General features: G+C 37.0%; 1 protein-coding gene across 1 annotated transcript in view; it reads left to right on the forward strand.

The window, feature by feature from the left end:
* TAFA5 (TAFA chemokine like family member 5) overlaps positions 1-15,069 on the forward strand; it is a gene marked incomplete at both ends in the record, with an annotated part of 420,259 nt that overhangs the window by 343,008 nt on the left and 62,182 nt on the right. The window contains one exon of the mRNA XM_080619302.1: positions 10,548-10,675. Coding sequence (XP_080475428.1) covers positions 10,548-10,675 — 128 coding nt within the window. The remainder of the gene's footprint in view (positions 1-10,547; positions 10,676-15,069) is intronic.

Below are 15,069 nucleotides of genomic sequence, written 5' to 3' on the forward strand. Positions count from 1 at the left end.
TTTGCTATTGAATTGTATAAGCTGCTTTAAGAGTTTGTAGAAATGTGAGTATTCTCTGATAACCAGTACTGGAAGCCTTCCTAGAAGATGCACTGTATCTCAACCAGAAATTGTTGAGATTAGTACAGAAATTGCTGGATTAAATTTTATGGCCTTCATAAAGTTGAAGATCAGATTAGATTAGTGTAACTGGTTGTTTCTCTCTCTAAAACCCGTGACTCCATCAAGTTTCCTGTAAAGGAGTGCAGTAGAAGAAAGTAGTTTTAACTCACAGTGACCTGTCCTGGTCAACTTCTTTGTGCCCTGTGGTGTGATTTTTAATAATGTGAGCCATTGCTGCAGAATCACAAGTGCTAATGGCACCTTATTTTCAGAGTTCATAGTTTAAAAAAGTAAGTCAGAGTATATTGTCTGTGCTATTACTATGTCCTGTGGCCTAACCAACTTCCACTGTGCTGCTTCTGAAGGGACAGGACTCCTGCTTGCAAACACAATGGCCGTATTATATGAGCACATGCATTGCCTGCCTTAGGAAAGAGACAGGATTTGCCCCTTTTTTACCCCATGACCAATCCTCTAGTCTGATTTCACAGACATCATTTTAAAAATTTCAAGTTACATTGTCTGATGGTGGAGGAGACAAGGAGACTATTGGCCCTTAAAATACCTTCTGTGGATGCTCATGACTGATCTGTTGGATATGTTCCAATTAATAAAATATTGCCTGTTAAGTGAAGAAAGGCTATTCCTTCTAATCAGTGACAATTTCCTTTGTGGAGCTCCTTCTGAACTGTAGCATATTTGCTACATAAAACATCTGAAAAATTTTTATGAAGTAGAATATGGTGAATCTTTGAAAATCAGTTCCTCTGTGCATTACATACACAAGGTGAAAACATCCTCATTCATTAGCTGAGTTTTGGAGATGAATTGTATTATTCGTCTTTCTAAGATGTCTTTTCCGGATATTATTTCCAGTATTCTAAAAATAAAGTAAAAATAGAAACCCTATGTAAATATAAAGCAGTCATTTGTCATTTTCTTCCACTTTTAGCAAATAGTGAGATATATACAGAGAACATTTTACTAAGTTTTGGCCGAAATTAAGTACAAAAAGGGGGGAAAATGTTTCAGATCTTGTAAGTTTGAGGTGAGGAACAGTAATACTTTATGCATATGTGAAAAGCTACATTAAAAAAAAATCACAATTTTCTGTCAGTCAGAAATCATGTTCTACCTAATCATGATGTCAAACTGCTGTCTGAAAAGATGTGTGACTGTGCAGCCAAGATATAACACATCTACCTGTAACAGGGTTTCTCATGGACAGTGTACTAGTTCAGTGCATGTTGTATAAACTAGCATCTTTGCTGTATTTAAACACATTTCTTCCTCTATTGGTCAAAGACTGGCTAATGAAACCAGAAGTCATGAGAAAAGGCCAGTTTCCAAGCTATCTAAAGGTCATTATAGTTCACTACAGCAAGTTTCCTCGGGTACTGACAAAGTGATACTTAAGAATACAAGTTTCAAAAGAATCACAAGTGGTTATATTAATTTTAGTCTCACTGTGAAAGGTGGTACTATATAGCTGTCTTTCCTTTCTCTTTTTTTTTTTTTCACCTGTTTCACTCATTTTATTATTTTTTTTCTTAATTTGCATTCATGTAGCATTGATTTGTGTTAAAATTCCCAGCATAACCGTAGCCTCTTTTTACTGTTTGATCAAAACAAGAAGTCATAGGCATACCCCAAAGAGCATACAGTTTACTGTAACACAGCATCAAGTCTTGTGGAACAGGGGGAAATCACAGTGGGTATGAGATAAGTACAGCCTCGTTGCAGAGTTTCTTTTTTGAATACTTTTAATTGTTCTCATAGCAGCAGCTGTTCATCTCCTTCTGTGCTAGTCAAACTCATTTCAACTCAATTTGCTTGCATGCTCTGTTCTTACATATGTGACAAAAGGAGGGCAAAGTTTCCCATTGCTGTGGTTGTTGACAAAGGAAGCCCATTGTACTTGAAAACAGCTGAATTATTATCTCTTTCAGTGCACAATACAATGTCACCACCATGTCACAGCAGCAGTGTAGATGTTTGGAAAGTTCCAAAAGCAATAAGATCTAGAGGAGAACCACTTGGCTGAATGCTTATCCTTTGAATGCGCATGGAGAACAGTAACTAAAATTCCTAGAAATAGCTTTAAAAATATTAAAGACTAACAGATTTCAATTCTCATGTGCATGGAGTCTCACCCTCTAATTCTTACTGCTTCATCCATGCAAAAGCAGTTGTTAAATGAAGGAATGAAGACCAATTCTTTCTTTTTCTTTTTTTTCTTTTCCTTTTTTTTTTTTTCCTCCTTACAAAGCAAGTGCAGAATTCATTAAACATACCTAGCAAGCCTGTGTACAAGAGCACTTTGCAGCTAGAGTCCCAAGAAAGACCTTGATCCTTGGCCATGATTTTAGTATGTGTTTCATGAGTACAGAATCAGATATGGTCCAGCCAAATGTATAGCTGCAGGTAGGGTAAAGTGTCCAGGAATCCTTTATCACTCATATCCATGTGTATCGACACTGAGGCTCAGTTTGTTTTCAGACACTTGTAAGGTTGATTTATAACCTTCCTGACACCCTTCCTTCACTCTCTTTCTACTACCAGCCTCATAATCTTTCATTCCCAGCTTCGTTCCATGGCACTAATCACACTCTACCATATAACCTAGAGCATATTTTATTCCTACTGTGGCTTCCTCCTTTTAAATTCCTGTTTTGCTGTCTATGCAGTGTTTAACTTGATAATATTCACATGCTTCATAACTAGAAGATCTTGGGGTCTTCCCTCTTCCGCAGCTCCCAGCCTTCCCTGTATAACATAGTGATGGTCACACATTATTCTTTTAATCACAGTAAACATAGTGTTCCACTGCAGTACTTTGCTTGTATAAGGTGGAGTGATATTGGAGTACTTAAGAGTAAAAAAAAGCCAACAAACAGTTCTGGTCTTCAGCCTTCATTTACCCAATTGGCCTATTGACTCCACTGAACAAGTTGCACAAGTTTTTGACCTTTGCCATCTCCTTCAGTAGCTGCTACATATAGCTGGGCTTTGTTCTTTTTTTCCTTCCATTCTAGCCATATTCTTTTTTCTTTTTTTCTCTTATCTGTTTTCTTATTACTTCCCATTATATCCCTCCCTTGTCTCTATCCTTTACAGTTCTCTTCAGATTTTCTTCTTTGGGTCTGAAATTGCTGTCCCTCTACAGTTAAATTTGCTGTTCTCAGTGTGCTGGCAGCAAAGTGAAATGTGATGAAAACCTGATCTCTGAAGGGTTCTTTGCTGGCATAGCACAGATCAGATTTTTAGTAATTTTTACTTTGCTTCCAGCACACTAATTGAATACAGCAGAGCAGAACAGCAGGGGACAGAAGCAGAAGACACTGAGTCCTGACAAAGGCTTTCTCTAGGGGTAGTTGTTCAATTAGCATCTCTTATTAGACAGAAAGCACTAACTACCCACAGACAATGAAGCAGTACATCATTCACAGATAGAAAACCAGTGAATATGTACATCTGTGGATATTCAGGAAAGTGCTGAAATCCTGGGCAAAGTTGTGGGCCAGGCTGCCTGTTTAAAGCATTGGCATTTTAATATATACCGCCAACCACCAACTTAGAAGAGACTATGAGCACATGAATTGTACCTAAATAAAATTCAATGTGTAGATTTAATCTTTATTTATTATTTATTAATACCATTAGGGTGCTTGTTGTGACCCTATGAGATTTGGTAGATGATACTGTTTTGGTTTTGGTTTTTTTCCTGTTTTTTGTAGATTGCTTTATAGGCAATATTTGCTGTATTACTTTTCCATGTAAACAGTTGTAGTAATTGCCAGTGAAATGCTAAGGAGTTAAGAACAAATGCAGAGAAATATTACAATCCCAAATGAAAGCAATTATAAACAGAAGAAAACTGGCCCTTGAAAATTAAAATGGACATAAGTTGACTGTGAAGCTGATTTTTAGGACACTTTGCATTTTAGGATTGTGCTTCTGTCATACAAATATTTGAACATCTGGATGTAGACAAATCTAAGATACATATCACTAGATCAGTGAGTCATACAGTATTAAGGTTTTCAAAGAACTGAAAAGAGAGAGGGAAGGTAGATACATGCTTGTTTCTACACTACAGAAAGGTCAGATATCTTATGTTCCTGTGCATTTACTCTTATATGCTTATTTTCATTGATTGCTTATTTATTTATTGTTTGGGGTATCATAATGAGGAAATTCTGCTCTTTGGAGATGCAAACAGGAAAGAAGATAGGAGCTGTTGAATTTCATGAGAGTGCTCCTAGAATCTGGATTATACTTCAGCTTTTGTTTGCTTAATTGTTTTGGTTGGGTTTTTGTCTGTGGTTTGTATCCTCTGTCTTGTGTTCTGGGGATTTATTATGTGTTAATAACAATTTCTGATTTGTGGAATACCTTTGGACTTTCTTCTTCCTAAGCTGTCAGTTATATTTATTTTACAGATTGTTAAGATGCAGCAAAACATTAGGTACACTCTTAAAATTACATAGCTGCCTAGATGCCTCACTAAATGCAGTAGTTTAAAATAAACCTACGCCACTGTGATTTATTACATAAATTTTTCTATTCACACACCTTAATATGGCAGACTCTTATGCCACAGCAGAATTCCTAGGGACTAGTCATGTAACTGGCAGGAGTTCCCCTTAGGCAATCCTAGTTTGAGATGATATGAATGACTGCGTATTTGGACACCATCTCCTGTATGTTATCCTGCTCCTTCCAAATACATGTTGTGCATGGTGCAATCTACACAGTTCATGGTAAACCAAGCAGGTCACTATTAAAGGTGTCTTCTCAACCTGGGGGTTGCAATAAAATTTCTCCCATACTAGAACTATGATTGGGGTGAGCTGCAGGAAAAGCCTCTGCCTTGTCATTCAGGCTTTTACTCTTGATCTAGTTACCTGGTCTTAATTTGTAGCCTCTGTAGTTGACAATAAATTACTTTTTTCCATATATTTCTCAAGTTCAGTTCAAGTATCCCTCCCAATCTTGACAGCAAGAGCTAAATGATAAAATGGGTGTCTAGACATTGCTATATTGCTTTTCTTAGAACTAAACAGTCTTTGGTCTAGATGCTGTACAAATTATTGAGACGAGCTAACTCTGTGAATTAGCACTGCTTCCAATTTTTTAAGTGGAGCGGAATGACTGCTGTAAAAGGTACCCAAGGTTTGTGATGTTTCCTTGTTGTATAGTAAAATAGATTAACATTTGGGGCTTATATGCTATTAGAGTCAAATTGCTGCTTTAAAGACAGTTCATGATTGCCATGCCTTATTAAAGTACTGCGATTCAGTTTGTGTTTCTGCTGGCCTCTTTCCTGCTGCTGCAGTTTAACTGATAGATGTTTTAAAAGCCCATTACTTTGCATATTTTTGTTGCTGTTGTTTAATTTCTCATATATATGTATTAAAGCATGCTGTAATGCAGGAAAATGAGACAGAGAAAATCTCCAGTCTAGTGACCACTAAGAATTCATAGGTATTTGTTTCCAGCTCTCCAACATATTTCTTGTGTGTCCTTGGTCAAGTTGATTAGCCTCTGTGCAAAATGGAGATAGTAAACAGCACTTACCAGTCATAGGTAAAACTACATAAACATAATAAGTTAAGTTCTGCGGAGTGTTCTGGGATCTTTGATAGGTAGATAGTATGTACGTACTGAATCGGGCAGAGGAGAAAAATGGTTGGAGCAAAAGGTTACAGCTGAACAAAATGGAAAAAACAAAAAGGAAAAATGTGAGTTAAAGAGAACAGAGAGGCTGGGAGAGGAGTGGGATGGTAGAAACAGTTGGGATCAGTTGGAGGTCATTAATTATAAAATACGTGGAACCTGTTCAGAGTTAATAGGGCAAAATTGGAACAGTAGGATAAAAGGCTTTGTCTAGCTACGTCTAAACTGGTGAATCCAAAGGCATTTTACAGGCTCTGCTGATCAGCTTTCCTCAAAGTTGAAGGAAAACATCGGTGAAAAAATGCATGAAAATCAAAAACGAAATATTTTTTTCCAAGTCATACTCTGTGTCCTTCATTAAGGGCTACAAGTTATCATTGTAAAAAAAAAAACCCAGACCCAAAAGTGAAGGAGAACATCATTCTGTAAGAAGTGTAGGAGAGCTAAACTCTCATTTAAGAAGCATGTTTCAAAACGGAATATTCTGCTTGGGCTTAGGAAAAAAAATTCCTATTCCCTTCTGCAAAGAATCTTCCATTCACTACTTCAGGTATCTGGAATTGATTGATAAACATCAACTAAGCCATCTTTTTTACATTCTTGTATCATGGTTCTCGTGATGATTTGTCAATATTAATTTCATGCACCACTTTTGACACATATGAGCACAATGTATTCTGAAATCATAAGTCTCAGTATCCAAATTCTGGTTTAATCAATATTCTTATTTGATGAAAAAAAATACATTCTTTTATTTCCAGTTTCATTCTCCAGCGTTTGAAAAATATGAGAAAACAAGCTGTAACTATTTGAGTGTTTTAGTCAAACATATTTTAGATGGCTGTAAGTTTTTGCGTTTGCTGCAGCTGAACAATATTTATCTCACTTTTTTGCTATCACAAAAAGCTTTTGATTTTCAGATATGAGATTAACTAGAGATGTTGTAATTGATAACTGCCTGAGTGTAGAATGAATGTGAGGAAAGAAAGTACAGAAACTAAAGCTGGTTTTCTGTAGGAAAGTATATGCACAATGTTGAACCAGGTAAGAAGCTTAGTGACAAAACATTTGTAGTTGCAGTATTTAACAGAAAATAATGTATGGTGTTCTGAAGCACTAATAAGTTGAACAGTCTTAAACTGGGCTGTACTGATCAGGAACACAGACTTCTATATATTTATTTTACTAATAATTTGAAGTCCATTGCAAATTTCTCGATCTTACAAAACACTGGAGAACACTGGTGGGGTTGCTTGGTGTCATGTTCATATAACCTCTGCTTGCCTGCAACATGTCAGATCTGTTTGTATGAAAAACCCTTGGACAGACTCCAGTTGTTCTCCAGTTCAGATGGTATTACCCATGAAAGCAATTCTACCTTGTGCTGAGCACTGTCAGTTCCTGTTAACTTCAGTTTAAGTGAAGGGGCACAGCCCTTCTTAGGAGATGCAAAGTAGTGTCAGCTCAGATTCTTAAGATGAAATTCAGTTCTTTGTAGAAGGTCTGCACAAAGCCTATGTATCATTTAAGTGCCACTTAATTCTTTATAATGGAGCTTGGAGTGGATTTGAAGAATCTGATAGGCTTTTTGCTGTCTTGTCTGCAGAGGGCTGGATTTCACCCCTGGTGAATATACACAGTAAAAAGGCAACTATACCGCCTCAGGAAATACAGTGTATTCCTTTGCTTTGGCTAGTGTAACTCAGTTTCAATTGCTGATTGAAATTCTTTGATACTATGCTGATAAAACCATTGTATACTTTGCTAGCTCCCTATATTATATATTTAGCTTCACTGTGTTACTCTGCTGTAATGGACAAACTGAAAAGTGAAAATGCAAAAATAGATGTAATCCCATTGACATGAGCATGGCCCCCCTTTTGCAACTGTGACTGCTCCATGTGTGACTGAACAGTGTGACTGGATAGACAGCTCATGCCCTAGTGTGAGGGTGCCTGCCTGGCCTGCTTGTGGCAAATGGCTTGGAAAGCAAGGCTGGGGCAGGCAGGGATGCAAGAGCCTGTGTGTTTGTACAGCTTGTGAGACAAAGCAGGGCCAGGAGGAAGAGCTGGATAAAACAACTGTGAAGATCTGTGGCAGGGGAGAGACCTGGGGAAGGGGGATCTGGTTTGTGTTACTGGTATTGATCCTGTACTGGTGCTGGTTATGTGTCATTAATAAATTAATATACCATTTTGATACTGATTTGCTTTAAGCCATGTGGGTTGGGTAGTTTTTCCCCCCAGAAGTAGTTGTTCCAATTCTCAAGGCCTAAATGCATGAGGTAGTCCATATACTTAACATAGAAATGTTTTAGACTTCATCTCCTGTAAAATACTCTTGGTGTGTTCTAAATTTGTGTGGATATTGCCAATACCCAGAGCTCAGACTCTTTTTTTGTAATATTGTAATATTGCCAATTTTTTTGTAATATTGCCAATAGCTGCATTCTGAGATAACAACCAAGCAAACACTGAGTCATTCGCAGAGGAGGGAAATATTTTTGTAGAGATTAGTTCAAATTATGTTTCCAGGAACATAGTAAAGGCAATCTAGCACATATTTTTTATTTTAACCAACTATTCAGTCTTTCAGTGATCCTTCACATTGTTGAAACATTGCTAGAAATAGCCGTTTTGATCTGTGAATTGCAAAATATACACCTGCAAATGGATTAGGCTTCATGTTAACATTTTTACTGAGCTTTTTTCTGTAAAACCTGCAACTGGATGCAGGCCTTCACTCAGAAGGGATGAGGCTATTACCTGTTACAAATTAGATGTTAGCCTCAAAAACTGATATGATCCATTTCTCTGTAGAGGAGTACCTGTGGACCCCAAGCAAATTCCAGATTTCTGTATATTATGTGCTATAAAAGCTTAGTGGATTTGCTTCAAAAAATTGTAGTTATGAAAATTGTCTGGGAATCATTCCTCCAGTGAGATATATACATATATCTTGGCTAATGAACAGTGCAAATTTGTATGTTGGCATTTGGGAGTTAAAGCGCTTTTTATACTGAAAACCTTAATAGGAATTTCAGACTGAGCTTCCACTGAAAGAAATCAGTGTTTGTTAAATTCCTGGAGCTTACCAACAATTGTATCAGGACTGAGGACACAGGTTGTTTCATGTCAAAATATTGGAAAAGATTTTATTAAAAGACTAAATTGCACTTCTATTTCTTGCCATGAACTGGTGGCATTGGGAATTGTATTCCAATGCCAGTTCTAGACAGAGGAAGTCAGGGACATAGGGAGTCCGAATCACACATTCAGGTGAGAATAAAGAGCTGCAACTGCCAGTGGGTATAAATACCTGCTTTTAAGCTCTGTGGGCCCAAAGTTAATTTGGAGCGTCATAAGCTTCTCATATGCTTATGTTGCTAAGTATTTCTCCTGTATTTCTCTTTTTGTTGGGCTCATGGAGGTTGCAGATATACTGTATGTGTTGGTATCAAGCATCAACACAGAGGAAGACAATCTGTGTTCCCATCTGTGGAACTTGTTCTGCCCTTTAATCCTAGGATACTTACATACAAATAGAGGTGGTGAAGATTTCTCATAGTCTAGCCCAGGATTCCTGACATGATCTCTGAAGTAACTGAGTACCATTTTCTGTGGACAGCAACTTACCAACTGAACAGAAGATGAATTGTTTGGGGGACCTTACCTTGTTTAGCATGAATATATGGCACTATGCAAGTGAACGCATCTCTGTATATGTACTTTATGATATCCCAAACACTTCATCCTACAATTTTGCCTACAGGGGGAGAGTGAAAGAGTAACAAAATATTAGGTATTAGTCATATTGCTTACTACTCTATGAGAAGAATCCCAGATATTACAGAGGCGAACTCAAAAGAAGTGTAATCCATAAAGAAGTCTACAGGAATTAAAGCCCCTTTTCTCCCTGCCTTGAAGAAACAATCTCCCTACAGCTCATCTGCATCTACTTTAATGCAATCAGAGCTCTGTTGTGCCAAGAGTACTTGCAGTGTGTGACCTTGAGGAAATTTTGCAGACCCAGCTTATCAGAGGCGCAAGCATTAAGAGGAGCCACAAAACACACAACAAGCTACCTGTCAGACAATTAGGGATCTCCTTGACTGGACTTCTTTTCTGTTGCAGTTATAGGATAAAAGGTTATTTGTACCAGTCTTTCCTCTCTGCTCTTTGTCTGCTACCTCATGATTTCCCAACCTTTACTTCATTTACACCAGTCCTTCTCATGTTCCTAGTTCTTGCCCGTTTCTATACCCTACCATTGCAAGTATCACAGAGTTCCACAGTTCTTGTCATTTTGTTGACCACCTCTAGCTGTTTGTTATATTTTTAATCTCTCCACTGTGTGTCTCATATTTATTTACACTGTAAGCACTTCAGGAGAAGGAGTGTCTGCCCAGGTTTATAGTCTAACACAAAGGATTAAGTTGTTAGCCACCCCGACAATATTTCCTTGACTATAAGGAGCATGGAATTAGAAAATTAGCTAACGTTTATGTTCTTTTGATTTACAACTCTCCTTTGGGCTATTGTTGGGTTTTAAGTTCTATTTGTATTATGAAATTTCTTGGCACAGCAGGTATTATGAATAATTTTGTAAATTGCCTAGGGCTGTCTACATCATAACCTGTGGCTGCATTATCAAATGATGAAAATAGACAAGGCAAATGAGAAAGTGTTTAGAGATAAGTGAAATATGAATTCTCTTGCCAATTGTTTTTGGTTGTGTTTGTTTTTTTTTTCTTTTCTGTTCCATAGCACGAATTATCAAAACAAAACAGTGGTGTGAAATGCTTCCATGTTTAGAAGGAGAAGGCTGTGATTTGCTAATCAATAAATCAGGCTGGACCTGTACACAACCAGGAGGACGGATAAAGACAACCACGGTAGGTTACTTCTCTGTTCTATACTTCTGCATTTTCTCATTCACTTTAATTTACTGAAAAACAAGGAGTGAGATTTCTAATTGTTTTTTGGCACAGATAGGTAAATTCTGTTGCCTTATAATTAAGCTATGTATCCAATTGTGCATACTGAAATACACAGCAGTGTTATCTCAAAGGCAAGAAAAATGTGTAATTCCCACAGTTACTAAGGGTGGAAATTATATCCAGGTTGTCTTAAAAGGCACCAGTGGTTTAACTAGTATTTGTATTCAGCCTGAAGACAGAGTCTTATTGCTTTGCTATACAAGAATTTTGTTATGCTGAGGAAGCGTAGGATATAAGACTGAACACATGGTCTAGAAGGGTGAAAAGAAAGCTTTCAGTGGGAATTGGAGAGAAAGTATTTTTGCTATTCCAACTGTACTAGAAAAGTAAGATGCACAGGCAGATCTTTAGTTTTCAGTGAGACAGTCAGTGAGACACATAAAAAACATATTAAGAGATCCATTCTTTCATCTTCCTTTTGGTCCTGGTTTGTTGATAAACCCCTCAAGTCTCTGATTTGGTGTCTTGGGGCATGTGCTTGTAGTGTAGCTAAGAATATATGTGACAGTAATAGTTTCTAGGGCCTGTAATATATCAAAGAGATTTTTAGAAAATGTTCTCAAATGCCAACAACTCTTTGACTTAAAAATGGAAAAAAATCTGCAGAAGTATAATGGAGCAATTTTCTGATAGTTTGCTAGACCTCTTGAATGATTTTTTTTTTCCCCTGTATTTTTTTTTTTTTTATGATTTATGTGGAGCTTGAGTGTAATTTAAATGAGTGCAATTTAAAGAATATTTAGGTTTAAAAGTACTTACCAGTGAGGACTAAATTAAGGCCCATCCTCCCCTGCACAATTTCTCTGTCTGAGCAGGAGATAGACACCAGTACAAAACCTTTCATTGTTTTAGAATGCCTATATTTTGGAAAATTAACATGGTTTTCACTTTTTAGAAATGAGTGAAGATTTGATAGTGCTTTATGAGATGCCTACAAAACAAACTTTATGAATTGTGACCACTGTTTTGATGCTCCTGTATTTACCAGGCATAATATTCTTTATGGACAGGGCTATAAAACTTAATGCAGTCTCTGAGGTCTCACTAAACATTGTTTGCCTGTAGATCTTTTGCATTCAAGTTATGTAAGAGTGGCATAAAAAAACAAAGGAAGGAAATAAGTTTTTGAAACATTAATGCAAACTTCCAAGGGCGAGGAGACGTAATACCTTAACTTTGTCATACTTGAAATATTATCCTAAATCTGTTTAATTCAGGGGTATTTTCTATACCCAAGGTAAACAGAAAACCCATGTACTGTGACACATTGCCAGCTGTCATTGTAGTTCTTTATTTGATGTTTCGTGCTAATAGCATGACTGAGTAATGCAAAGAAAGCAGAGATCTTCAGTATCTATCTTTAATGGAGTGATTCAGATATCCTTTCATTGGATATCTGATTCTGAACTCTCACTTGTCTGCATAGCTCTTTAATGCTATTGACATGAATGGAGTGAGTCATGAATTTAATTAACATAAATGGAATCATGCCCCATCAGTAAAATTAAGGCCATGGCAAGTGTAATATTGTAAAACAGACTCTCCACCATACAGAGATATCATTGTCATTGGTGAGGAGAGATTCTGCCAGAGAGCCAACTGTAGGACAGCTCTGAGCATAAGCCGTCATCTAACATCAAGCAGTCTTCAACAGTTGGTATCACACATGCAGACACACAACAAACACACAGTACTTTTCAGTCAAGCCAGACTAGCATCTCAGGATACTTAAAGAAGCACTGAATGCAGAAGGGGAGGGGGGGGAGGGGGAAAAAATGGGAAAAAGGAAAAAAAAAAGGAACCTAAGAAACCCCATTTACTGAAATATTAAGAATAAAATGTATATTTCATTTGTTCTTTAGCCACTTCATTGAAGAGTAAGCTTTGGACAATGGTAATTAATAGGTTTGGGAACTACATCTTAGGATGACTGTATGAAGTATATGACTGTGATTAAAAGAAAAGAATTTTCTAACAGAAACACCAATATACATGGTTACTGTATCAGTACTCTTAGGTCAACAGTTGCTGATGCAATCAAGTAATTTCTATTTCTGCTCTTAACCAACACACCTGAGTTGCCAAGCCCATCATGGCGTCTAAGTGCAACAGGAAGAATTTCCTGCGGGGAAGGTCCAAGAAAATGGCCAGCAGGTAGTATAGGGAAATAAATGTCCAGACATATCATATTAATTATTATACATGAAATGGCTGTTACGAAGTAGAAACAATTCTTGACCACATCTCCAGTGACAGCTAGATTAAGTCCTTAATGTTTTAACTAGCAATTTCATTAACACACATTGTTAATCTAATATTTGCAGGCCTTTCCTGCTAACATTAGTTTATATCTTGAAGACACCTGGCATCAGGGCTTGCATTATCAAGTGGTGGTAGATCATATAGCAGAGATACAGTTTGGTAAATGCTGAGACAATAATTTGCCACCCATACTAAAGCCAAAGCAGTACTGAACTCTGATGAACTAAGACCAGCTGTTGTGGTAACACCAGCTTTCACACTGATTCCAGGAGGTTGTGTAGAATCGTAACTTTTTAAGTAGTGGCTTACAAGTAGCATGTGGCAAGGTATGACTAGTGGAGGTCTTACGCAGAACATGAGTTCCTTTTCACATGAGAATATACTTTAGGACTCACATTTATATATGCTTCTACTCCAAAAAAAGGGAAGAAATATGATTCATTTTCTGTAGATGAGTTTAATATTTAGCATGTTTTCTATGAAAAAAACAAGCAAACAGTGAATGAAAATACCCATAGCTCCAAAGCAGAAGTACAATTTCTGTAAATAGCTTGGGGAGCATTGCTGCTATGTTATGCTTTGTGTCAAAATTGTGCAGACTTTCTCTGCAAGAGACAGGTTTTTTTCACTGCCTGTCACTTTTTATGATCACCTCTGGAAATAATGCAACCAAATCAGAATTATCCCCTCACGTGGGTAGCATGGTTTATATTCATTTTGTGCTCACTTTGCACAGCTTTAAATGACTACACAAGGTGCAAGGCAAAGGAAAATCAGGCTCAAAGTATACTCTAAATGGATCTGGATGTCACTTCTGCCCTGTCATCCTTTCTACAAGGTGTGAATGAACCAAAGATTTTTCATCTGCTAAGAGGCTTTTAGAATTGAGGCCTGACCAGGCTAACTGCCAATCTGTGTATTAAGCAGCTGACTGTCGATACAAGGAAACAGTATGGCACCTTGTAAAAGACGATAGCAAGAGAATATTACACACTTGTTAGCACTTTCAACAGACTAAGTACCTTCATATAACAAATGTCTCTACAGTCACTTTAAAATCACCCACCTTAAAAATTTCTTCTTTTGCAGTTCATATTACTCTTTCAATTCTTTTAAAAAAGTGATATGATTTTTAAAAATAGTATGTAGGTTCAATAGTGCCAGCAGATATACCTTTTTTTTTTTTTTTTTTTTTAAGATATTGCTGAAGGGCCTGTCCATTTTGTATTTCAGGTATAAAACTTGCCAGCATATAGATGGGAATATACATAATGTATTGGATTTACAGGGGAGATTAATTTTAGCACCAAAGTGTATATATGTTGTCAATGATCCATCACTACCTAATTGTTAATTAATTCCTTCTTCTACATGATGTGATTTCAATGCATGGAGCTAAACAAAACATTCATGTGCCAGTTCCTCGGTAGCTAACCTTTTAAAACCTTTGCGATTTTACTGCTAAATTAGCTGAAGTGGGAAATTAAGGAGTATGAAGAAGCTAAGAGAAAGCTCACAGTGGATAAGAGGCATAATTACTCTGACATGGAGCTCAGAGCTAGTGAAATTTATTAAGGATCTAGCTTCATCAAGGGATGTGACTTTCTTAATAGAGTTTACTTTCACACAGAGCAACTTAGCATTCTTCACCATTAATATAAATGACATAGTGGCTGGGTTGGAAAGCCAATTTGTTCCTTACCCTGAAAAATACAATAGCTTTTTTTATTGGCTGCAATTTAAATCAAGATTTTTCTGCAGAGCTTTATCATACATGTATGTATGATAAAGGTAATTCAGATAAAAAGTAGTGGTTTGCTTTCATCACTTACTTACAAGCAATGTGTTCTCACTCATCCCATTACATTCAAAGTAAAAACGAAATATATAGATGTTACATATTTGTAACATACCTGAGAATTTACTTTTTTTTAGACTGAAGACCAGCTGGAAATGTCCTGAGGCCATGGTCTACTAGTCTGAGTTTGGGACTGGGAGCCAGAAACTCCTGAGCTCTAATCCCGGCT

The sequence above is a fragment of the Psittacula echo genome (assembly GCF_963264785.1).
Source record: "Psittacula echo genome assembly, chromosome: 1".
Lineage (NCBI taxonomy): Eukaryota > Metazoa > Chordata > Aves > Psittaciformes > Psittacidae > Psittacula > Psittacula echo.